This window comes from Podarcis gaigeae (assembly GCF_964106915.1).
Source record: "Podarcis gaigeae genome assembly, chromosome: 5".
Lineage (NCBI taxonomy): Eukaryota > Metazoa > Chordata > Lepidosauria > Squamata > Lacertidae > Podarcis > Podarcis gaigeae.
This window is the reverse complement of record NC_139681.1, coordinates 15,132,992-15,157,237: the sequence shown is the minus strand read 5'-3', so window position 1 is coordinate 15,157,237 and position 24,246 is coordinate 15,132,992. Positions and strand designations below refer to the sequence as shown.

Here is a 24,246-nt window from a genome sequence, read left to right as displayed (position 1 = left end):
GCCCCTGCGCGAAACAAATGTACCCGAAGGCGTGCACCCAGAGGTGTGGGTGTCGATGGGAGCTACCCAGGGCTGTGCGTGGGTTTGCCACATGACATGCCTACTCTGACTCGCAGGATGCAAGACTGTATGGGCGACGGGGGCGGTATGGGCGACAGGAGCTGCCATCCTCTGCGCACCTGCCCGCTGCATTTCTAACTATACGTGCGTAAGGTGCAGCCGCGAGTCTGCAATTGGCCACGAGACGAGGAGGAAAAGCAGGGTGGGGGAGAGAGGGAGAGGCGTCATCCGTGCTCTGCTTTCAACTCATGCCCGTTTACACCTGTGGGGAGGAAGCCTCAGGTGCCACGCGGCCCCAATCGTGTGCGCAAGGGAGAGAGAGAGCAGGGGCAGCCCAGCCCCCTCCGCCTGGGCGTTGCTGGGTGTGCAGGGATGCCAACTTGAATAAAATATTTGGAGGGGGGAGAGTAAGCCCCGCCCTGCATAATCAATCACAAGATGCCGTGCACGCACATCTGAATGGCAATCCCAATCAATTTTTGGGGGGGGTCGGCCCCCTCAACTATTTTATTGGGGGGCCCCGAAGAGACCTGTGCCCCTAGGAATTGGCTCCAAGAATATTTCACTGGAAGGGGTGGGGAAAGGGACCTTAGTCCCTAGGAGTTGGCTCCTGTGGCTGGGCGGGAGCGCGTAGAGCGGAGAAGCGAGGCCGGCGGTGGCGCAGACGCGCGCCACGCTCCGGCTTTTTCCGACGGCAGTACCCGGGGCGAGGCTCCCTCCGGCGGCGGGCCGCCTCCCGTTGCCCACCCCACCCCGATCCCTTACCGGCTGCTTCTTCTTCCTGCGATTCTGTAGGCGGCTGACCACCAGGTCGGTGTAGAGCACGGGCTTGAGGGTGCGCGAGCGCTGCGGCCAGCCGTAGCAGAAGGTCTCCATGCCGCGGCAGTTGCGCCCGTAGCGCACCGAGCACATGGAGCGCGAGCGGAGGCGCCCGGCGCTGCCGCTGCTGTTGATGCTGTTCACGCCGATCATCGCGGCCGGTGCGCGGCTCCGGCAGGCCGGCTGCCTGGCCAAGAGCCTCGCCTCCCGGGAACGGGGCTCCGCGGGCTTGAAGGCGGCGGAGCCTTCACCCTAGCGCAGGGAATCGGGGCCCGGCTCCGCGCAAGGGCTGGCGAGCGTCTCCCGGCTCCTGTCTCGCCCTCTCCGCAGCGGCCAACGGCGGGCGGGGAGCGCTGCGCAGCCAGGCGAGCGGCGCGCCGAGGAGGCTGCCGGAACGCAGGGGAGGGGGAGAAGAGAGGGAGGTAGGGAGGGGAGGGGACTGCGATCGGAAAGGAGGAGGGCGGCGGCGGCGGCGCGGCTACACGTGCGACCTCCAGAGTCGCGCTTGGAAGATGGAGGAGAAGCGAGTGCAATGCCGAGAGAAAAGGGAGCCCTTTCCCAAATGACCATCTTGTTGCTAAGCCTTAGCGGGGGTGGGGGGTAGCCAGGTTTTTCTGCCCCGGGTGCAGCCTTCAGAGGGGCGCCATGGAAGCTCCCAACCTCTGCCTGTGTATGCAAATATGTGGGGAGGGTGCCAAACTGTGGGAAAGAAATTCTAGTTTCGGCCCTGCCTTGTTGCAGCTGTACAGCGCCTTTCCTGCAAGACAGACCCTTGTCTTGCAGGGTTTCGGGACAGTTCGGGCCAAGCATGCATACTATAGGCCACGGGTGCCAACTTGAATAAAATTGGGGGTGGGGTGGGGTGGGGTGGATAAGCCCTACCCTGCTTAACCGATCACATGATGCTGTGCACACACACCGTTTGAATGGCAATGCCCATCAACTTGGAGGGAGGCAGCCCCTTCAAATATTTTTTTTGGGGGGGGGCAAGGCAAGGGACCTCAGCCCCTAGCAATTGGCTCCTATGGCCCATAGCTTTTAAAAACAAAAAGCGAAGCAAGCAAACAAACAGGTGGTGCACATTTCAATGTTTGGGGCAGAAGCGCATCCCAAAAGTGGAGAGGAAACTTCACAAAATGGCAGAGCTGTGAATTGCCCTCACCCTCGCATTTTAGCGGGTACAGTGGACGGGTAAAGCAAGAAACACTCGCCTGAAACAAGACAAAAAGGGGGGTACAACAAAGAAAATGGTACCCACCCTTGCTGAGGCACTCATTTCATTTGCTGCTTCCATTTGTTTCCAATCAGCCAACTCCTGAGACACCTGTCAGCAATTGCCACCTAGAATGGCAGCCGAACTTAAACTGGAATCCTTGCTCACTGGGTAACCTTGTGCCAGTTACGGTCGCTCAGCCTAACCTACCTCACAGGGTAGCTGCGAGGATAAAATGGGGAGTAGAGAACCATGCATGCCCCATTGAGCAACTTGGAGCAAAGCTGGGATATAAATAAAAATAAACAATACTCAGTTCAGCTGGGGCCACTGCAAGGGATTTCAGAAGCTCTGAGCTACCACACTTTGCAATCAGACCCAATTGAAGACACAACCAGGTTTCTGCCCACAACACTTTTAAGAAAAACTATCCCAGATGAATTTTTTGTGGGAGGTGACTTTTGTATTATAATTTGTATAGACAATGTGGAGGGGAAAACTGCTTTTTATCCAAGTTCTGGCTAACACAGCTGTGCAAATGCCCCAAAGGTTTAAGGCTCCAGGGAACATGCAGTCCCTGGGCTAGACCACAGTGCCTGAGCCTTGGAAACACTATGGATCCATCGTTCCTGAGCTTATATGAGCAACTTAAACGAGTTTAAGGTTAGGCAGAGCCTTTATACTCTTTGTAAGGCACCCAAACCCAAGTCATGAGAATTGCAGTTGAAATGTTGCAGAAACTGGGGGTGGTGCAGAATGCTGCTGCCGGTTTATTAAATGTGGAAGTCTGATGGAATCCTCATTTCATGGAACACTGATCCCAAAGCTCTGAGCTCAGTCCCAAGTTGTTACTAATGGTTTACTGCATGCTAAGCTAGGGATGATGGGAATTGTAGTCCTAGCTTCCCTGCTAGCTAGGGATGGTGGGAACTGTAGTCCAAAAACAGATGGAGACCTAAGTTTGGGAAACTGTAGTTTACCAAAAGCCCTAAACTGCTTGGTAGCCAAATATCTGCTGGAGTGCCTCCTCCAATACCAGCCAATTTGATGCATAAAATTGGTGGGGGAAGGTGAGGCTCTGTTTGCAGTCAACAGCAGGATTTGGGGAGAGGGGACAAATGGGAGGACCATCTCCATGGTGAAGCCCAACTTCAGAATGATCCCCACAGAACAGCCAGGCCTGTCACCCTCACTGCTAGCTTTCAGACATCAATAAAACATTTTTTTATTTACCCAGGCTTTGCAGTGTGACAGTGCGATGTTTAATCCTTAGTAGCCATATCTGGTTATTGTTTTAATTACCTGTTAATATGTTTCATGTTATGTGTTTATCGTAAATCCATATTTCCCAATGACCCTGTTCCCATTCCCCCCCCCCCCTTCTTCGGCTTAGATTTTAATCCAAGCTGGATAATAAATCCAGCCAGCCAGCCTGCTCTCAAATCCCCACTTACTCCATGTGTCAGTGTGAACTGATGGTAGAAAACTGAGTGAGGTCTTCCATTTCCCAATCTGTTGTTCTAGTTGCTTTGCTTAGCAATGCAAAGTAGCCTCTGGGAAATAATGCAATAGTCCTTGGAAACTAAATTCCAATGTGTTATTTGGCTTGGTGCATCTCTATGCGGTGCTCCAAAAGGAGGAGAGGGGGAAATGGAAGACCTTTCTGCTGCTTGGGGTAGGAAAAAAAGGGGGTTATTAAGGGATAAGTAGGGTGGGGGAAGGGCTGGGTAGATAGCGGGATGAGTTAATGACTCAGTGGGGTGGGGTAGAATTCAGGTTGTCTTGGGGAATGAAAACTCATCCATTGCTAACGGAGACTGTATCAACAGACGCCGACAAAGCTCCGTTTGGTCAGGGAGACTCTGAGAAAATGGAATTGCAAATTAAGGAGGTCATTTAAACCCAGTTTTGGGGGAATGTCTTAGTTGGTGGACTAACTCAAGGTTTTCACAGTGCTGCAGAGTTCTAAAAGCCAGCCTTGTGGACTTGATTAATATAAAGAAATATGCATGAGAAATTGTTTGAAAAATAGATGACATTTCAAGGAGCAGTGAAAAGGAGATACAAAAAACGTGGGGTGGTTGGGAGGTGGTCATGAAAGTGAAACGTAAGTTTCAACTAAGTCAGGGGTAGGCAACCTAAGGTCTGTGGGCTGGATGCAGCCCAATCGCCTTCTCATTCCGGCCCGCAGACAGTCCAGGAATCAGCATGTTTTTACATGAGTAGAATGTGTCCTTTTATTTAAAATGCATCTCTGGGTTATTTGTGGGGCATAGGAATGCGTTCATCCCCCCCCCCCCCAATAATCCAGCCCACCACATGGTCTGAGGGACGGTGGATTGGCCCACGGATGAAAAAGGTTGCTAACCCCTGAACTACCGTAAGTTGTACTGGAGATGTTGCATTGCATTCATCCATAAAACACCCCAAGGTTACAGATTTAGCATATCTTACAGGGCAGGAAGCAAATTGCATTTTGTCACTAAAACCTGATGCAGAACACCCCATGTCTGCCAGTGTGCATCAGTTAGGTGCTTGTAAGGGCCAAGCATCTCAAGCTCATACATGAAGCCATGGCGCAGATGAAAAGCTGCTAACATCTTCTATTTGGTTTAGGAAAAGCTGTTCTTTTTTAGTGCAGAGATCTGAAGGAACGAGAGATCTGAAGCCCGAGTGAGATGTTAAAGAGAGATGTGTGGGCATCACTGATCCACACCTCCCCAGTAATGTTGAATTGAAAGCCTGTGCTGTGTGACGTTATCATATTAGTGTATTCCTGTTCTGCAACTCTGGCTCCTGCTCAATAGACTGAGAAAATGCTAACTTGGATGATCACATCTCCCTGCCCCCCCCCCCAGCTACGCTTTACTGGTGAGACATGTTTTGATGGTACCCAGTGCATTTTCCTGCAGCAAGCACACTGGTCCTGGTGCAAATGTATGCTAGCAGAGGAATGCAGAATCATTTTCAACCCTAGGTCTGCATTCCCTTCTGAGCTACCTTCCACATGCCGGTAGTGGGGAGGCAAGAAGCAACAGTGGGCAATGCAACAGGTGTGGATTTTGCCGTTTCTATACACACACTCACCCACCCCTCTCTGGCCTCCATCCAGGCAAACAAAAAGCACGACCAGGGTTCAAGGACAGCGCTAGGCCAGTGAGGTGTGTGGTTGGTGTGTGTGCGTGGCCTGGAGAGATAGATTCCAAATAGGAATGGCCTGGAGAGAAGCATTTGGCTCCTGGACCAGGTGTTCCCCATCCCTTTGCTGGAAGGATGAAAAGAGGAAGGGCCAGTGTGGTGCAATGGTTAGAGTGTTGGACTAGGGCCTGGGAGAGCAGGGTTCGATTCCCCATTCGACCACAAAGCTCACTGGGTGAGCTTGGTCCATTATAAGAGAACAAGGAAGGTGTTCATGGTGAGTTCCGGCATCTCTTTTTCTAGAAAAATAGCACTGGTTGTGAGGATGAAACAGGGAGGAGGCGGAAAACCATGCATACTACCTTGAGATCCTTGAAAGAGAAATGAAACACATAAATAAAACATGGAAAAAGACCAAAGTTATGTTCCCTTCAAATGGTAATGCTTCCTGAAGTGAGTCTGAACTGCAGTGGACCCAGTAGTGTGTGGACAGAATCTGGAGGATCCAAAAACTTTTGTATGCCAGGCTCTTGGCACCTGCAGGAAAGGTCACTTGATGTGAGCAAGAGGAAGAAAACCAAGCTGCATTCTATGATGACAGGTAAAGCACAAACAGGGATGGTCAAATTTCAAGGATGTATCGCAGCACGCCAAAACACTCTAGAAAGATGCAATACAAAGAGTGAAGTCTGACATGGGGTTAAAATCAATCCCACCCAAAAGATATCATTTAGTATAACTTGTCCACAAAAGGAAGTTCTAGGCAAACACAGGTCCACTCAACACCTTGTCTTTGGTTGTGACTCTCATTTGGGCCCCAAAGGTGGGTAAGGGGGAAAAAAGATTTGGTTTAAAGAAGCAGCAGAGAAACTGCTTTTCTGAATCCAGTGAGTCAGTCTGGGTGTTTGGGAACACCTGGGATATCAGGTGATTTGAAAGTGAATGTCTTTTCAAAAGGTGAGTTCCAGGTGTCACAAACAAGTGATTACTCTTCCTGAGATGCTTTCCTTCCAAAGGTATCCCTGCTTCCCCAGGTAGCAATGGGCCCTCACCCAAAACGTGCCCAGAGCATCACTGGTGAAAAAGCTGCGCAACTGCAACTGCCCAAGCCCAGCCACACCAGATTGCAACAGTTTTTAGGAGTTACATTCCTAAAGTCAATGGGAAGCACTCACACTGCTGTGCCACTAAAGGGCAGAAGCCCCCGGGGAGCACTTCAAAAAGGCAGCCACAGGATCGCCCACAACAATGCATCACTATCTCTGCTTATATTTTCTTCCTAATTCTAAAAATAATAAAAAAATAGAAGTATGTGTCCAAATGTATGAACCAATTGTTGTTGGCATCTGTCTGTCTCAAGAGACAATGGAATGCGCCTCCAGGGATTTAGTCAACCCCCTGCGCTAGCAGCGCCAAAGTGTGTATGGAGGTGCTGGGCTGCTCGGATGACAAGACCCCTACCCTTTCGGCTGCGCTGATGTGGTCCAAACGAAAGCAGAGTAATACGTTTGCCAGTACCTTGACGGCAGGAGCATACAAGGAGCCATCCAACCATCTTAGGGACTCCACTCCTTAGCCTTTTCTTCTCTCAAAGATATCCCGCAAGGTAGCAGAGGTTTAGGATCAGAGTTTTCCTTCTCCTAGATGGGCTACCTTCCCAGGTGGACAAGCCCCATCTGCCCCTCATTTCCCTCTATGGCAAGTGCAGTAACTGCCGCCTTGGCCATTGGACCCACTATTGGTCTTGTCTGCTCAATCTGCCACAGCCTGTCTTCCCAAGTCCCTAACTCACAGAAGGTTCGAAGCCTATCAGATACCCTCATCTGGTTTGTTGGCCAGTTGAAGCCACCTTCCAGTGCCCAAGCACCCACAAAATTAGCCATGAAGAGGGCGAGCACCCACAAATTTCGGTGCCAGGGCCATGCACGCTGCCAGGCACTCATGGTCCCGGGCACCCATGGTTGTGAGGCCAAGTTGGCAGGGTGTGGCTGCTGTCGCCTACGGACAGCTTCTAGGAGCCACAGGTGATTAGAGGGTGGGGACCAAAAGGGTGGGCAAACAACCCCTGAAGGAGCACAACATATCTCCCACCAGAGGTACTACCGCTCCCCTAACACCCCATATACCCCAGCATATGGGGCGAAGAAATATCCTGGCGGAAGGGACCGCTCTTAGGCAGAGGCTGTGACCAGTAGCTGAGAGAGACCTTGTGCTCCTACGTCCTTGGAGCACTATTGAACTATGAATCAGAAGCTATTCTAATTTACTTAGCCTCACTGTCTAAGAACACCATTTAGCTGACGCCAAGAAGGTCAGCGACCGTACCCACTGTCTTGGTACGTGTGGGAGAGCAGGGGCGGGGGTCCTCTTCGCTGCTCTAATTGTGGCAAGAGTGATGATGGAAGAATTTCAGGCTTCTACTCAGATGCCTGAATCATGCCTGTGATGCTCTTATTCCTTGCTTGCAGAGGGCAGATGAAGCCCCTTGCTAACTGGCTGTTTGCACAAGTTGTGTTAGTGCGTGCAGGAGTAGCAGGAGATCTGTGTAGGAAGACATTGCAGGGCTGCATCACTAAGCCAGCAAACCTTTAAGAGATGTCTAGCCTGTTCCAGGACCTCTGCCAGACAGAAGGAAGGGGTGCAAAGCTCACCCATCTACCCACCTCCTTGGCAGAAATGGCTGGTTGCTCAACATGCATTTCTTTTGCATATTTCTAACTCACCTTTCTTAGAAAAGCCAAGATAATTTTCTCAGATTCCTGGGGTCCAGTGCCAAGGGATACAGCAACACCCTTCTTTTCTTATGTAGAACAAGTGTGGTGTGTTCTACAATCAGGGACACCCTCCCTCTCCGGTCAGCCATTAACCTCACCGGGTGACCACGGGGCAAATACCAAAACTCTCAGCCTAACCTGCTCCACAGGGTTGTTGTGTGGATAAAATGGGGAGGGGGAAGAGAACCATGCATACCAGCCCGAGCTCCAAACTGTGTGTGTTCAGGACATCCCTGACTGGAATGGGTCCTTGCAGAATTAAGTGGGGAAACTGAGGCATGGGAGCTGCAGAAAGCACATAGCAGCAAATCTGTATATGGAATACAAACTACTTAACTGCTTCCTAGACTGATTTGCTACTGAGAAGATGAAACTGTTTCCTTCTGTGCGGCACCATGAGACTGGTGTTAACACAAAGATGAACAAGCAGAACAGAAGAGGTTGTCCTCTGACACTTGCACTGTGTGTACTGAGACACTGTTTCTTGCGAAGAGAAAAGAACAGAGAAAGCACACGGGTGCAAGGGAGAATAAAGGCCGTTGTCTGCGACATGCTTGTTTCATTCAAGCCCTTGCTGCAGGACGGGATCCGTAGGCAATCGCACCTTCCCGCCCCCAGTATACAACCACACTGAAGCAATAGCAGTGAGAATGGTTCTCAAATGTGTGCTTCCTCCTTCCCTCCTGAATAACTTTGATTTTTGCTTCTTTTCTATTAGGCTGTGAGCCTGTGCTCAGAACGGTCTTATTTTACAATGCTGTATAGCTCTTAGAAATGGGACGCGGGTGGCGATGTGGGTTAAACCACAGAGCCTAGGACTTGCGGATCAGAAGGTTGGCGGTTTGAATCCCCATGACGGGGTGAGCTTGGTCCCTGCTCCTGCCAACCTAGCAGTTCGAAAGCCCGTCAGAGTGCAAGTAGATAAATAGGTACTGCTCCGGCGGGAAGGTAAACGGTGTTTCCGTGCGCTGCTCTGGTTCGCCAGAAGTGGCTTAGTCATGCTGGCCACATGACCCAGAAGCTGTACGCCGGCTCCCTCGGCCAGTAAAGCGAGATGAGCGCCGCAACCCCAGAGTCGGTCACGACTGGACCTAACGGTCAGGGGTCCCTTTAGCTTTTTATAGCTCTTAGAAAATGTATGTGTCGGGGGGGGGGGCAAGCGTTTTTCATAAGTGTTTATTAATTATAGTGATCTCATTTTGTTTCGGATGATGCATGAACATGTCACAATAAGTACCGCCTTACGAAAGCGTTCCTTTCTGCGTGAGGTGGGAGGGATCGTTTCCCCCCAGAAGTGAAACCAGGTACTATTTTAGCAAATAGGTGTATCCAGGAGGATGCCTAACTTCTTGTCACCAGTTGCCCTCTGTAAAAGCCTCCACAGACTGTTTTCTTCCCGACGCACCTCCCCCTTCCACTTTAGGAGCCCAGATGTAGGGGGTGGTAGTTAGTATCCCTTCTTGCCTCCCGATTCTCCTCTTCAAATGCTCCCCTTCCTCAGATCTTAGATTAGTGATATGAAGGAAATGAGGTCGGAGAGGTTCCCCCCCCACAAGGTCTAGTTCTGCCCTAAGATGGTGCCTGCCACCCATAGTTCCTGTACATTCTTGTATTGAAAATAATTAAGAAATGCCCTTTGAAAGAGTCACCTTTTAATTGCTCCAAAGCAAGTTAATTGGATAACTGTTGTAGCCCTACTAATTACAGGTTTTGGCTTTTTATCAGGCTCAGCCACCGGAGGAGTCGGGAGAATTCCCGTTTCAGCAAAATAAAGACTTCTTGGCTATGTCTTACACCATATTTCCCCTTATTATATATTGAGTAAGTTGACAGGAAAGTGGCCAGGAAATTGCAGCAGCGGCAGCAGCAGAAATGCATATTTGAAATGTGACATTTGAACCACATCTTGCAAAGACCTCCCCTCACCCTCCAAGATCTTCTAAAAGGTGTTTGGGTGTAAATTTGTATGTTTTGGTGTAAATTATCAGACACTGCAAAAAATGCATTTCTTCATCTGTTTCCTGATTGCTTCACCCAATTTTAAGGGCAGCCCAACTTTGTGACAGCAGGGGGAGTCTTTGAACACAGCTGCCCTTGGGCTTTAGGGTGGCTGAGTCAGGACCAGCAGAGCTCTCTGTACCTCTGCCTTACCCCTGTTCTTTATCTATTTGCCACCCCTGGTTAGTTCAGTCCCCAAGCAGTCTGTTTATGAAGGGCTAAGCAAGTTGAAAGAGCACCCCTCTTTCCAAACTTTGTGAGCTGGTGGCCCCTGCAACTTCTTCAGCCACCACCAACAGCATCTCCCCGGTGGGAAATTCGAAGAGAGCCACCAGCTATTTATCCTATGGGTAGGTTAGCCCTGCAGGACACAGAAACTCAGGGAAATTTTGGCAGACACAGTATGTGCATTTTCAAAGGAGTCTTCCCCAATACAAGGCCTGCATTTTATTTAGAGGTGGGAGCCCTGAAGAAGCCAGAGGTTTTTAGGGTTCTCAGCCACATACTAGATTCCATGAAGGCAGTGGCATAGCATGGGTTGCTGGTGCCCGGAGTGGGGCAAGTGTTGCACCCCCTTGTGGACTGGGCAGCAGGGATGGAGGCATGCACCGGTGGGGGGGGGGAGACTTCCCACATCAGGTGCTTTCCTGCCTTCCTCTTGGCCAGGCCAGGTGGCACATAGGTGGTGGTGGCGAGGTGCGGGGGTGAGGGGCATGCTGGCAGGCATCTGAACCAGGAGAGGTCAGGGCTGCTCTCGCGTGTCCTGCTGTTGCCCTCCAGCCATAGCTCCCCGCTGCTGGTGAGCCCAGCACCAGGAGCACTGAGAAATTCTGGGCCCGGGGCCACCCTCCCCTGTGCTATGCCACTGCATGGAGGATTCTGCTCACTTTGATAGCTACCAGTGTGCATCTTCTGGGATTCAGTGTGGAGAGTAGAGATCCTCTTCTGTTTCCAAGCACAGCAATCTCATAGCCATATCGCAGAATAAACGTCCTGGCTTCAGAAAGCCTCTGTTTGAAAACGTTGCTGGCCAGCACAATTGTGCCACTTTTTCCTATTCAAATGGCCTCTCTTGAGGAGTAGGGAAGCCCCTATTGGCCTGGGCAATTGTCCCAGAAATAATGCCATGCAAACAGATACCACAGCCTCTCCTTGCCCTGTGCAAGAAGAGCTCTTAACGGGATTTACCTTGAGCAGTTCCCGGGGGAAGTCACTGCCTTCGTTGAGTCCTTCCAGGTTCCCAATGAAATCGGAGCAGGACATCCGCTTCCCAATGTTCTGTTGAGGAGGAAAAGGGGAAGGAGTAAAGAGTGACAGAGTCATGAGAAACGGAAGCCATGAAGTCAGATTTATTAGGTTAAGATGTCAGGAGATATGGTGATAAGTGCTGGGTTGTATAGCCTTATAAAATAAAAATGCTTAGGCAATGTAATGGAGGATAGGTGTCCAATGATGGCTTTTAGCCATGGTTGCTTAACACAATCTACATATCTAAGGTGACAGCTGCTTGATGCAGTGTGGGGTGCTGAGGCGCAGTGTTGGAAGACTTTGCTGTATGGAATGATGGGAGTATTCTGTCCCATTGCCAGAGGTGAGGAAAGATTCAACTGCCATTCTGGTCACCTTCTTTATGTGAAATTCAGCTTGGGTGTGTAGGGATCTTGTCCTTTATCCAGGGACGCAATGTGGGAAGGGCCAGGGCGCCATAGCCCCAGGCGCACAATTTTGAGGGTGCGTAAACAAAGTGCCCCCATGCAGGCTCCCCGTCCCGCCCTGCTTGCTGTCAAGGGTCTCTAGGTGGCCCTGAAGCCTGGCCTGGCTGCCACGTCCTTGACCCCCTTGCTGAATGGCCGCCTGGCCAGCATTGGGGGGATCCTCCTGGCAAGGGCCGCATCGGCTGGGCGCCCCCCTGTGTAGATGGGTGGGTGGGCACAGCAGTGCGGCCCCATGAACCCTCTGTGCAGGGCTGTTTTAAGCATATGCGGTGCCGGGGTGCAAAGATCCCCCCGGCGTCCCCCAGTTGCCCAGTTCTAGGCACGCAGGCGGGCAGAGCCGGCCGGCTGCCTCAGTGTCTCGCTGGTTCAGTCGCCCCCAAACCCGTGCCGCAGAGCCGCCTGCAGCAGAAGAGCCTGCCACGGTGCTCCGACCGACGGGCGGGCTCTTCCCCGGACTAGGGCCGCAGACTCTCGGCCTGGCACCCCTTAGAGCCCGGCGCCCAGGTGCCCCGCACTCCTAGTGCCTATGGGTAAGATGGCCCTGCCTCTGTGCTCTGCACCCGGCTGGCAGCATCGGTGGCAAGGGCTGGACTGGCGGGTTTTGTTCGCCCCTGGTCCTGCCCAGCACACATGCCCCGGGCACTGGCAAACGACGCAACATCACTACCTTCACCTCTGGCTGCAAAATGTACCGAGCTGATTCTGGCTTGGAAGCATTTGGAGACCTTTCTGAGTCTTAGAACAACCATCTCTTATTCTGGGATGCTGCAAGTATGTATGCATGTATTTATACATACATCAGCCAGTCATTTCCTCTTGCCTTTTGAGTTGGTCATCTTTTGCCACCCATTCTTTTCAGTCTCTCACCTCTTTCTCCATCCCCCACCATGCTTACTTAATTTTGTCCCCATCCTTGTTTACAACCCCCCTTCTCCTAAATCACCCCTTCTATTTTGCTGCAGGGACATGGAGCACTGTGCCATATTCTGGAAGGTGGCTCACTGCGAGCCAACCCTCCTCTGCACCCCCTTCCAGATTCAGAATCAGGATGTATTTCAGCAAATGTCATTATTCTGCTTCTGAGCTAGGTCAGCTACTGGCCTTTTTAAAAATGCCCCATGTTCCTTTGATTTGCCATGGGGAAATTGCCACTGTGTTCTGGGCAGCAGGGAGTTCTAAAGGAAGGTTGTAGGAAGCAGAACAGGCATATTTGGCACACAGGGGAGCTTCCAGACAATTGCACAATCTGGCTGCGACAATACACCATAGCTCATTTAGCTTCGTGGAAAGCCTTCCCAGCTCAGCAAAGGACATTTTCCTGCATAGCTGCCTTGACGTATGTCAGTAAAAGGCTTTCAGCATACCAGCTAGAGAGTGGGAGGATAGAAGCACTTACATGGCCGTGGAGGTCTGTGTTTAAGAGCATCAAGGCGCAGGTCAGAGTGTGGGCTCCATCTGTAGCACAAGCACCAGAGAGAGAGAGAGATCATCAGCCCCCCATCCAGCCACCCTTCAATTTAGCGTCCCCTTTTGCAGCTTGGCAACTTTCTCTCTGCCATGTGTGTTTACATGCTACACGAACCATTCCAAAATTTACATGAAATAAAAGAGGCCTGAGAGACCAATACCTCAAGGACTGATTCTCTCCATATGAACCTACCCAGACCCTGAGATTGTCCCCTGTGGACCTTCTCCGTGTGCCTTCTCTACAAGAGGTCTGGAGGGCAGCAACATGGGAACGGGCCTTTTCTGCAGTGACTCCCTGTTTGTGGAATGCTCTCCCCAGAGAAGTTTGCCTGGCGCCTTCATTACACACTTTTAGGTGCCAGGCGAAGACATTCCTCTTCAACCCGGTCTTTGGCTGATTGACACCCGATGCCCTTTTAGATGTGTTGTGGGCGGGGGATTACTGGCTTGTTTTTCTTCTTATCTTGATTACGCATTTTGTGTTTTTTATTTTGTAATTTTATGTTGCGAACCAGCCCCGAGATCTACAGGTAGAGGGTGGTATACAAATTTAACAAATAATAATAATAATTAAAAAATGTAAGTTAAGAAAATAGAGCTCGATCCCAGTGTTACAGGATTTGGCCATTGATTTGTGGCTTGATAAAGGTAAAACAGCATTCTTTAATAGAAAAAAAATGGCTGAAGTGGGGGGGTTATTCTTTGGGTGGGGGGTTGTTGCTTCTGCTGTTTGTTGCTATGTTGTGCATTTTTGTGTTTTTATAGTGTAAACTGTCCCGTGATCTTCAGATGAAGGGCAGTATAGAAATTTAATAAATCATCATCATCACTGGTTGAAAGCTTCCCCAATGAGGACCACACCGGAGCTAAAAAGACTCTTTTAACTAGCTCAAAGGGTTGGGATAGTTCAGTCGATAGAGCATGAGACTGTTAATCTCATGGCCCCACGATGAACAGAATATTCCTGCATTGCAGACCAGATTACCCATGTGGTTTCTTCCAACTCTAAGATTCTGTGTCTTGCGTGCATGGCACATAGAATCATAGAATCATAGAATCATATAGGAAAGTGAACGTGAGACAGGTTAAAGCCCCTGTACAAACAACAACAACTTTGAGAACTAGATTCGTAGCCACATGAGTGGATATTTGGAAGGAAAGTAACACGAGGTTTTCGCACTCCGCAAGTGACTGAAGCAGTTATCTCCTACATCCAAGTTTACACCAGATAATATTGTATTTTGTGGGGAAACAAGGCCGATCCGGGCATTGAAGTCACCTCCCAAGACAAGCCGAGGGTTAGGTGACACAGAGTCTATTCTTTCGAGTAGTTGGTCAAGTTTTCCCCAATATGATCTCAGTTCCCCACAAGACTTTCCTGGAGGTATGTACACGCAGATGAAATAAGTATTTCTCAGGAGACTATCAGAAAGGGACAACACTAAAAAATTAGGGGTGGTCAACGAGGGACACTGTTGAATTGATACATTAAGAGAGGTTGACACCAGCACCGCCAGCCCCCCACTAGGCCTTCCATACTTTACAGTTTTAAGAGCTGGTTGAGTATATCTCCTATATCTACATATTGCCCAAGGAGTTTAGAAGGGGGCCTTTGATCTTAGAATTTTCATTTAAGATGAGAGAAGTTGCTTTCCTAAACCCTTCCATAGGCACCTGCGCACCTGCTGTCACTTTCAGAAAGGGGCATGTTTTAAAATATTTATTGTGCCATGTTCATCTTGGTTTTAAAATTCAAAAGAGTGTTGTCTTCTTCTCAAACGCTTTCAGCTTCATGCACAAGTCAAACACTCAATATTAGTTCTTGGGTGAATCATTGTGTTTTCTGTGTATTCCTGGTGACAATGTGAGCTTCCATAGCAGCAGCTCATTATGCTGTGATTCAGGCAACCATTCCTTTTGTTAGGCACGTTGCTTGATATTTCATCAATGGGAGCTAATGGATGGGAGGTTGCCCCTACCCCCCAGTTGATAATCTCTCTGTGTTTTTGAATGAGCTACCCAGACAGGCTGTAGGCAGCCTAAAAACTCAGTGCGGGGGAGGTTTTATCCCCAGTTACACAATATGCTTTACCTGTACTCACTAAGGCTGTATTAATTACAATAAAAATGATCATTATTACTGTTACCTGCACAGGCACTGTGGGGACAGCAGGCCAGGTTGGAATTGCCAGAGCATCCTTCAACTGCCTTTCCCTCTATTCTTCACCTCTTCCTTTTCATCCTTCTATCCAGCCCAACCTACTCCCTCCCTCCTTCTCACAACCCTTCTAATCTTTGGAAATTCGGCTTCTTGGCCATCGCTTCCCTTTTGTGAAACAGCAAGTAGTGCCTCAAAACAACTCACTCCAACCCCACGAAGAAGAGGTTTTCGAACTTTTCAGGTCTACGGCTCCCTTGACCAACTACATTTTTTCTGCGGCATCCCTGTGGGGCTCAGGATCCCAGTTAGGTCACCCCTTGCTTGCAGAGCTGGCAGCCCCTCACCCTTTTTCGAATGCCCTCCCTTGTAGAGTGTTCCCTCAGCCTCCTCTCTTCTTCCCTATTCTTGGGAGTCCTCTGGGCAGCTGCAGCTGCCACCCCTGATCTCTGAGCCAGCCCCCCTGCCCCAAAGAGAGGTGCCTCCTCATGCTGCCCCACAAGGTCCTAGGAAGCACCCCCTGGCCAGCCCCAGAGGCGCCATTCACCTGGGGAGCTTGTAGCTAGGGCTGCTGCAACAAACAACTGTGCAAGCCTTTGGGAGGCAGAGACACAAGAGGGCATCAGAGGAGGGAGGGAAGGAAAGAGAGACGGAGGCCAGTGTTGCCTGCGGCACCCATGACCATCATTCAAGGCACCCCAGGGTGCCATGGCACGCTGGTTGAAAACTACTGCAACAAAGCATAGAGATGCCTGCCTGTGGCACTGCATGAGACGTCTCTGTGAACAGAACCAAGTTTTTGGTCCAAGAACCTCAACCGCCCCTTTCCTCCTAGTTTCACAATTATCTCACCCTCAGAAGAGATGGCGTTGGGGTTGCACTCATAATAACGCTGCGAAAAATGAGCCAGGACTCTCTCCCGCTCCTGAGTCTCACCCATGAGGGCCAGCTCCTTTAGAAAAGATCTGGAAAGGAAACGAAGCGATGGTGACTCCTCAAAGCAATACCCATTGCCCTCTGACATCCTGATGTTTGAGCAGAGCACCGGAAACCTCTCTTCCTTTGGAGATACGAAGTTTAAAGCGGCATTCACAGTGCTGTTACCACGGCCACCTGATCGTCCTCCCCCCCCCCTTATCAGGCGCTGTCAACACCCAGGGACAATGCAGCACCCTTGTATCATCTTCATTTAATTTAAAAAGGTAAAGGGACCCCAACCATTTGGTCCAGTTGTGACCGACTCTGGGATTGCGGCGCTCATCTCGCTTTATTGACCGAGGGAGCCGGCGTACAGCTTCCGGGTCACGTGGCCAGCATGACTAAGCCGCTTCTGGTGAACCAGAGCAGCGCATGGAAATGCCGTTTACCTTCCCGCCGGAGCGGTACCTATTTATCTACTTGCACTTTGACATGCTTTCAAACTGCTAGGTGGGCAGGAGCTGGGACTGAGCAACGGGAGCTCACCCCGTTGCAGGGATTCGAACCACCAACCTTCTGATTGGCAAGTCCTAGGCTCTGTGGTTTAACCCACATTGCCACCCACGTCCCTCATTTAATAATTGCCAAGGTGGTTTGCCAAGAGGTTGACAAATAAGAAACCAGTTGCAAAGAATAAAATCAAACGCAATTACAATACTATACCACCCAACATTCCTCAGGTGAAAATAGGGCCCTTTCTCACCCCCCAACTGGCCCTCCTTGACCACCCCCCATTTTTGTATCTTCCCCCTCAGAGCACTTCCACCACCATGACACCAATGGGGCACAGCACACATGTCCTCCGCTGTCCTGAAAAAATCCCCTTAATCCTGATTTTATTTTATTCTTTGGCAGACTGACAAAAAGAAAAAGACACACCAATAAATAAATTTTAGAAAGGGGCAAGATTAGACACGGATGCAGAAAGCATTTTTTTATTTTAAATCAAGACTCCTTGTACTCCACTCCCCCTTTCTTCTCACTCAGGGGGCCCCTGCCCTCTGCATGCCCCTTGAAACTGGTGTGTCACTCAGGACTGGGCCTCGGCGGCTGTAGTCTCTCCTCCTCCTTCACCCACCCTCCAGAAGCTGCCACGAGCTGCCCAAGAGAGGAGGCTGGTAGTGGTGGCCATGGAGAGGCAATGGGATGCGCCATACAGCTGCCACTGCTGTCATCGCAGGACAAGCACTGGCTCACCCTCTTCCCCAAACTCGGTGGTGGTGGTGGCACTGGCAGGGGGAATGGGGACATTCCAGAATCAAATCAGAAGCTGGGACAGCTTTCGTAATTCTGGGACTGCCCCTGGAAAACAGGGGCAATTGGAGGGTATGCAATGCATGATCAAACTACTCAATCTGAACATTAAAACAGACATCTGCAGTAAAAAAAACAGACAGTAAGAGAAACCCACTAGCACAGTACAATCTATTGCAGGGACGCGGGTGGCGCTGCTAATCAGAAGGTTGGCGGTTCAAATCCCTGCGACGGGGTGAGCTCCCGTTGCTCGGTCCCTGCTCCTGTCAACCTAGCAGTTCGAAAGCACGTCAAAGTGCAAGTAGATAATGAATAAATGATGTTGAGTTGCAAGACAAAGGGTGGAATGCAATGTTGTACTGAGGAAGTTGTGTCATCAGTGCAAACATTTCTGCTTGCAAGGTGGAATTATTATTATTAATATTATTTATTGGGTTTATATATCGCCCTATACCCAAAGGACGCGGGTGGCGCTGTGGGTTAAACCACAGAGCTTAGGACTTGCCGATCAGAAGGTCGGCGGTTCGAATCCCCGCGATGGGGTGAGCTCCCGTTGCTCGGTCCCTGCTCCTGCCAACCTAGCAGTTCGAAAGCACGTCAAAGTGCAAGTAGATCAATAGGTACCGCTCTGGCGGAAAGGTAAACGGCATTTCTGTGCACTGCTCTGGTTCGCCAGAAGCAGCTTAGTCATGCTGGCCACATGACCCGGAAGCGGTACGCCGGCTCCCTCAGCCAATAAAGCGAGATGAGCGCCACAATCCCAGGGATGCCTTTACCTTTACCTACAATCTATTGCAACCTAACAGGACAGAGCTTCTGGAATCCGTCACACACACATGTGTGCACACGCATCGACATGAATTTATAAATCTGTGCTTTGCTACCCAGAGCTAAAATACATGACTTTTCAGATGCCCTTTCAAGCACATGCATTTGAAGAGGATCCCTATCTTGGGGGGGAGGGAGGGGAGAGACCTGAAATACAGGACAAACTGTATCAATACAGGACATAGCATTTACCTTGCAATATGGGACAAACCTGTATTATACAGGACAGGTGGAAACCCTAGCCTAGACGCACTTCGAAAAAGAATAATTTGTATATTCAGGCCCTAAGTCAGGCCCCCTTCTTAATGGAGACGACCCACTATGCATTGTGGCCTACCAAGAGAAAGACCCCACCCCACCCCAAAACCCCATTTTTGCAGTTTCAGGTAGGCTTCAGAAACAGGAGGCTTATCCAGTGCTGGTGAGTCACCATGAACTTCTTTGAGGTTTCTACACAATCAAGAAGTGTATGAATTTTATGAACCAAAGAAAGAAATGGCAGGCTTCATAAAAGAACAGATGAAAGTACGTGAGTGCTGCCGCATTATTTAAAATGCAAATAAAGGGTAATCCTGAAACCAGTCTCACTGCTGCTCCAGAAGGTTCCATTTCCCCTTGAAGTTCTACTAGAATCCCTGCAACCCTCCTTACAGATTTCTGGAGATTTCACCCTTAAACACTTACCTAAGGGCTTGATCCAGACTCATTCCAGTGAATTCAAAGAACTTGAGGTACTCGCCTGCTACCATCTTACTAAAATCGTTACTGGAAAGGAGAAAGGTGGCGGGTGGGAGATAGATAGATAGATATATTTTAAAACCTGTATATATTAACACAAGAGAGGGACAAACACGGAGGAGATGAGATCTCGGGGAACATCAGGGACACTGCAGCAAGGGAAGAGGAAGGCAGAATTCTTGAGGCACGATACACACCACTAGATCCGCAAGAAGCATGCACAGGTCTTTGGCGAAGGACTTTGTCATGCGCCTCTTTATGTGCCTTAATCTCTCGGGAGAGCTTTTATTCTCCCGTGACCATCTGCGTTAGGAGCGGAGGCGCATGTGGCGAGTGCGAATGTTCCTGTCAGACCTAGAGGAGACAGGCCATCCCTAGGGCATAACTATGTGGGCCACAGAGAAAACGCCGCCTTCCTAAGAGTGCCTGGTGATGAAGGCAAGCTAGCCAAAGCTTTGCTTGTCATTCTGGAGGGAAGGCTGCCTTTTGAGGGTGGTTGTCCTCCTCCCAGTGCCGTAGCGTGGGGGGGGGGTGCAGGGGGGGCCGGCCGCACCGGGTGCAACATCTGGGGGTTAGGGGGCGCAAATCCACGGGTTAGGAGGCGCAAATCCATGGGTTAGGGGGCGCAAATTACCGTATTTTTTGCTCTATAAAACTCACTTTTTCCCTCCTAAAAAGTAAGGGGAAATGTGTGTGCGTCTTATGGAGCGAATGCAGGCTGTGCAGCTATCCCAGAAGCCAGAACAGCAAGAGGGATCGCTGCTTTCCCTGCGCAGCGATCCCTCTTGCTGTTCTGGCTTCTGGGATTCAGAATATTTTTTTTCTTGTTTTCCTCCTCCAAAAACTAGGTGCGTTTTGTGGTCTGGTGCATCTTATAGAGCGAAAAATACGGTACTTGCCTTGCCCCGGGTGCTGACAACCCACGCTACGCCACTGCCTCCTCCACAAGACTTCCCTGTGCTTAGGGTGTTAGCAGGCTGCTGCATTCCCTCGGGGAATTCACAAAGCTCTGGGGGAAGAACCTTTTCTCCTAATACCCACACGTACTTCTTCCCCAGGTGGCGGGCCACGTCTGCCTTTTTGAAGCCATCCAAGTTGTAGAGTCTCTTTGCCAGGCGTTTAGCGGCCTCCAGATCAGCCTTGTGCCCATTGGAGAGGGTGTCTGTGCTGCCCAGGGCGAGTTGCTCTGTGCTGTCCATCTCGGAATCAGAGTCAGAGACCAGCTGGCTGAGAGGATGTTCACTAAAATGAAACAAACACAAACACACACAGAGAGAAGCTGTCACAGAAGCCTTTGTGCTCTTGCTCTTCCCCAAAAGTGCTTCTAAATCAATCTGTGCCTTCCAGATGTTTTAGACCACAACATCTGTCATCCCCAGCCAGTACAGTTTTGCATCTGGAGGGCACCAGGTTGACAAAGGCTACATAGAGAGGAGTTGGGGCATGTGCAGGGCTGGGCACATATATATCGTCCCAAACTAATTCAAAGTCCATATCAGGATATTGGTTTCATAATTTTTGACCTGGCAATATATCACGAATCATGATGTGTGTGTGTGTGTGTGTGTGTGTGTGTGTGTGTTATGCAAAAATCACAATGTGGGGAAAACCGTGAAGCCAGCCAATGCTTCTCTCAATTCCTGAAGCCCCTGTTAACTCTGCCACCTCATCTCTTCCCTGCCTCATGCAGGGAGCAGCAAATCAAAAGAGCAGGGGCTGGCAAAAATCACAATGCAGGAAAAACTGTGAAGCCAGCCAATGCCTCTATATAGCTCCATCCTTATTTCAGACATTGTGATATATCAGTATGTTGTGATGTTTAGCTGGTGATATATCGTGATGTTGAAACCCAGATATCACCCAGTCTTAGGTGTGTATGTGTGTGAAGTATGCTGATTGCGACTGTGGAAAATACTGTTCTGGTTACTACTATTCCGAATAGTAAACCAGAGGCTAGAAGGAGCAGCATGGGTGACAAAAGTATTTCGTATCCTGAAGGATCTTTCTCCTGCCACTCCCAGTTTTCTGTTCCAGGGCTAAAGACATCACCAAAATGATATCCAGAAGCCAGAAAGCAACAGGCAGCAATTTTGGAGGCCCTCCGCCATTTAAACATGAAAAGAAGTGGTTCCAATTGGAAATGTTCCACCTATGTGTATGAATGAACTGGTTCAAGGAATCAGGAAACGGAAAATCTCCACTGCGTCTGTGGAAGGTGTTGTCATTTTTTCTTTACAACAATTCTGTGAGGTAGGTTCGGCGGCGAAGTTGCAATTGGCTCAAGGTGAACGATGTCAATGTGAATATGACGCCTATGTGTGCGGCGAGATCAAATGCGAGAGAAGCTGACGTAGAAGAGGATGTTCCTATTTTCACTGAAGAAATGTTGGCAGGGGATGGAATTAATTGGCTCCGCTTGGGTCTGGGTCTGGATCCCACCTACAGTTTGGGCTCCCTCCCTTCTGCCTTACCTGTCACAATGGTCACCAGCCTCCCCCCTCCATTCCCACCTGGCTCCACTATCTCTGGCAGTTCTTTCGTAGGCAGGAAGATGATGAGAACTATGTCGCCTTTATGGATGTCAAGGCGGCATTTGATAAACTAAATGGAAAACTTGTTATGGGAAAAGTTATCCAGAACCAATCTGACTACTCTTACCCTATTTTTAAAATGTATATTCTGCCACTACTCTAGTTGTGTTCAAGAGAAACATCCCCCTAAAGAACAATGTGAACCAAGGATATACAATAGCTCCTTTTCAGATTACTTTATCAATTGCATGATTTATGATTGTCAATCCTGAAGACGCTAATCTAATTCTAATCTAAACTCCATCCAAAGCTCATTTTTGGAACTGAGGTTTTGGGGATTTAATGTTCTTTCTGTGCCAATAAAAAGAGTATTAAATGCTATCTTAAGCACCTGTGGGTGTTTAATTATTGGATTAAAATTACAAAGATGACAACTGAGAGCCTCCCTAAAGTGTGTGTGTGTGGGGGGGGAAGCGCCTCATTCTGGTCCACCCACATGAACCCAGAAATTCATTCAGATGAGCCACTGGCATGAACTCCGTTTATGATCCACATAGCCTGGACTTTAACTTGTTTATGTAGCCGGATGTCTGTCTGTTATGAGCAGAAGAAATAGCACTGTGGTATAGAAGCAGTTTTAACACAAAACTACTTGGTAGATCTTTCACACTTCTTTATATGCTTTCAGCTAGGCATAGATATAGATATAGATATAGATTGAGATATGAGATATAGATATAGATATAGATATGAGATATAGATATAGATACACACCCACACACCAGATTTCGGAATAATATGCAAACTGGCCAAGCCAGTAGAAATCAGAATGGCTTTTGACAAATGATAGTAAAGACACCTCTTGCTGCTTACGGGCTGGCAAAACCCATTAATGAAAATGTGTTGATTGCAAGATGGGCTTCTACGCTAATTCATTCTGTTTCAACCAGTATGGTGTTCAGCTGACTCTTCTTCTTATGCTGGTTTAGCCGTTCCATCTTAATTTGCAGTTCGTTTCTATGTAGTCTATGGTGAATAATAGCATTTTCATTCTAAATGTTGTAAGAGAAATTGCACGGCATCTCCCTATGCTTCCTTTCTCTGCAGCTCTGCAGCTTGCTCCGATTGGTAGTGCTGAGTTTATTATAGATCCGGTTGGCTCTGCGTGTCAAAATATTTCCTCCCAGCCCTCAGGCCATCGTCTGGAGAAGAGAGATCTATAGCTATCCCTGGTTTCGACAAAAGCCAGCCGCAGACACTGCTTCTAAATCAGCCATACAAGAAAGCACTGGCTTTGCCCCTTGTTGTGGAGAAAAGTAATTATTGGTAGCTTGCTTAGCACAAGGAGAATTACCACTTTATTAGATTTCAAGCATGAGATTCGTGGGATGGGAAGGGGCCTCTGCACGTGCGCAGGCTGCAGTAAACGTCGCTCTGATCACTGCCAGAGGAGAGGAGGGCAGGAGACAAGTGAGGCTGTGGAGGGTCCTCAGAACATAGCTGTCAAGTGTCCCTTATTTGAAGGGACAGTCCCTTATTCCAGCGCCATGTCCCGCTGCTGTCCCTTATTGATGGATGTCCCTTAAATGTCCCTTAAATTTCAAAGGAAGCAGCTCCTCTCCCTCCCTGCCTGCCAGCCAGGGAAGAGGGAGGCTCCAACTGTGTTGCTTGGCTGCGTAAGTTGACAATCTGTAAGTTGACAGCTATGCCTCAGAACCTCTGGAACCAACAAGACCACTCTCCTAGGCAGTATCAACCCAGATAGAATCACAGAATTCTAGCTGGGAGGGACCACGAGGATCATCTAGTCCAGCCCCCTGCAGGAATCCTTCACCCAACATGGGTCTTGAACCCCCAACCCTGAGATCTCATGATGTACCGACTGAACTAGGATATCAGAAGTGTGTGTAGTGGGGTGTTAGGGGAAGGGTGGTGGGGGACACATGCTCTTTCTGGGGTCATTTGTCCACCTTTGCTCCCCACCCTGCACTCCGCTCTCACCTGTGGCTCCCGGAAGCTGTCAACATGCAACAGCGGCCACACCCTGGGAAATGCCTTAAACCAGGTGGGGTCTCAGACCCTTGGTGAGTTATGGACTTCCCCTGCATACGAAGGCAGACACTAGTGGATTGAGTGTATGAGACAAATAGCAGGTCAAGAAGGTTTCTGCATGTGCTAGAGAGGGAACTGAAGGGGGCAGATGGGGCTCGTCCACCTGGGAAATTAGCCCGTCGTGGAGAAGGAAAACTCTGATCCTAAACCTCTGCTGCCTTGCGGGATATCTTTGGGAGAAGAAAAGGCAACACAAATCTGGAGTGGAGCCCCTTAGGTGGTTGAATGGTGCCTTGGGAAGGAGGCACGAAGCTCTGGCAGGGTTCCACCTCTTTCCCAAAGTTGGGGAAGCTTTAACTACACTTTGGGAAGGAGGTGGGAGAAATCAAGGACCATGTCAGACCCCGTGTGTTGGACCATCGTGATCAGTACCCTCCCCCTTCCCTTATTGGACTTGCCAACAGGAATATTGGTGTGGAGAGATGCAAGTCTCGAGAGGAGCAAAGGGAAAGGCTGCTTCTGC

At 49.6% G+C, this 24,246-nt stretch overlaps 1 protein-coding gene across 4 annotated transcripts in view; it reads right to left on the bottom strand.

Annotated features, from left to right (window-relative positions):
• Positions 1–24,246, bottom strand: part of PSD (pleckstrin and Sec7 domain containing) — a gene marked incomplete at its 5' end in the record, with an annotated part of 89,838 nt that overhangs the window by 42,234 nt on the left and 23,358 nt on the right. For 3 of the 4 annotated variants that reach the window (XM_083738272.1, XM_083738275.1, XM_083738274.1), the window contains 5 exons: positions 11,191–11,280; positions 13,114–13,172; positions 16,195–16,307; positions 19,087–19,167; positions 20,182–20,382. In XM_083738272.1, the coding sequence (XP_083594398.1) occupies positions 11,191–11,280; positions 13,114–13,172; positions 16,195–16,307; positions 19,087–19,167; positions 20,182–20,382 (544 nt within the window). The remainder of the gene's footprint in view (positions 1–11,190; positions 11,281–13,113; positions 13,173–16,194; positions 16,308–19,086; positions 19,168–20,181; positions 20,383–24,246) is intronic. The other variant, XM_083738273.1, reaches the window with a different exon arrangement.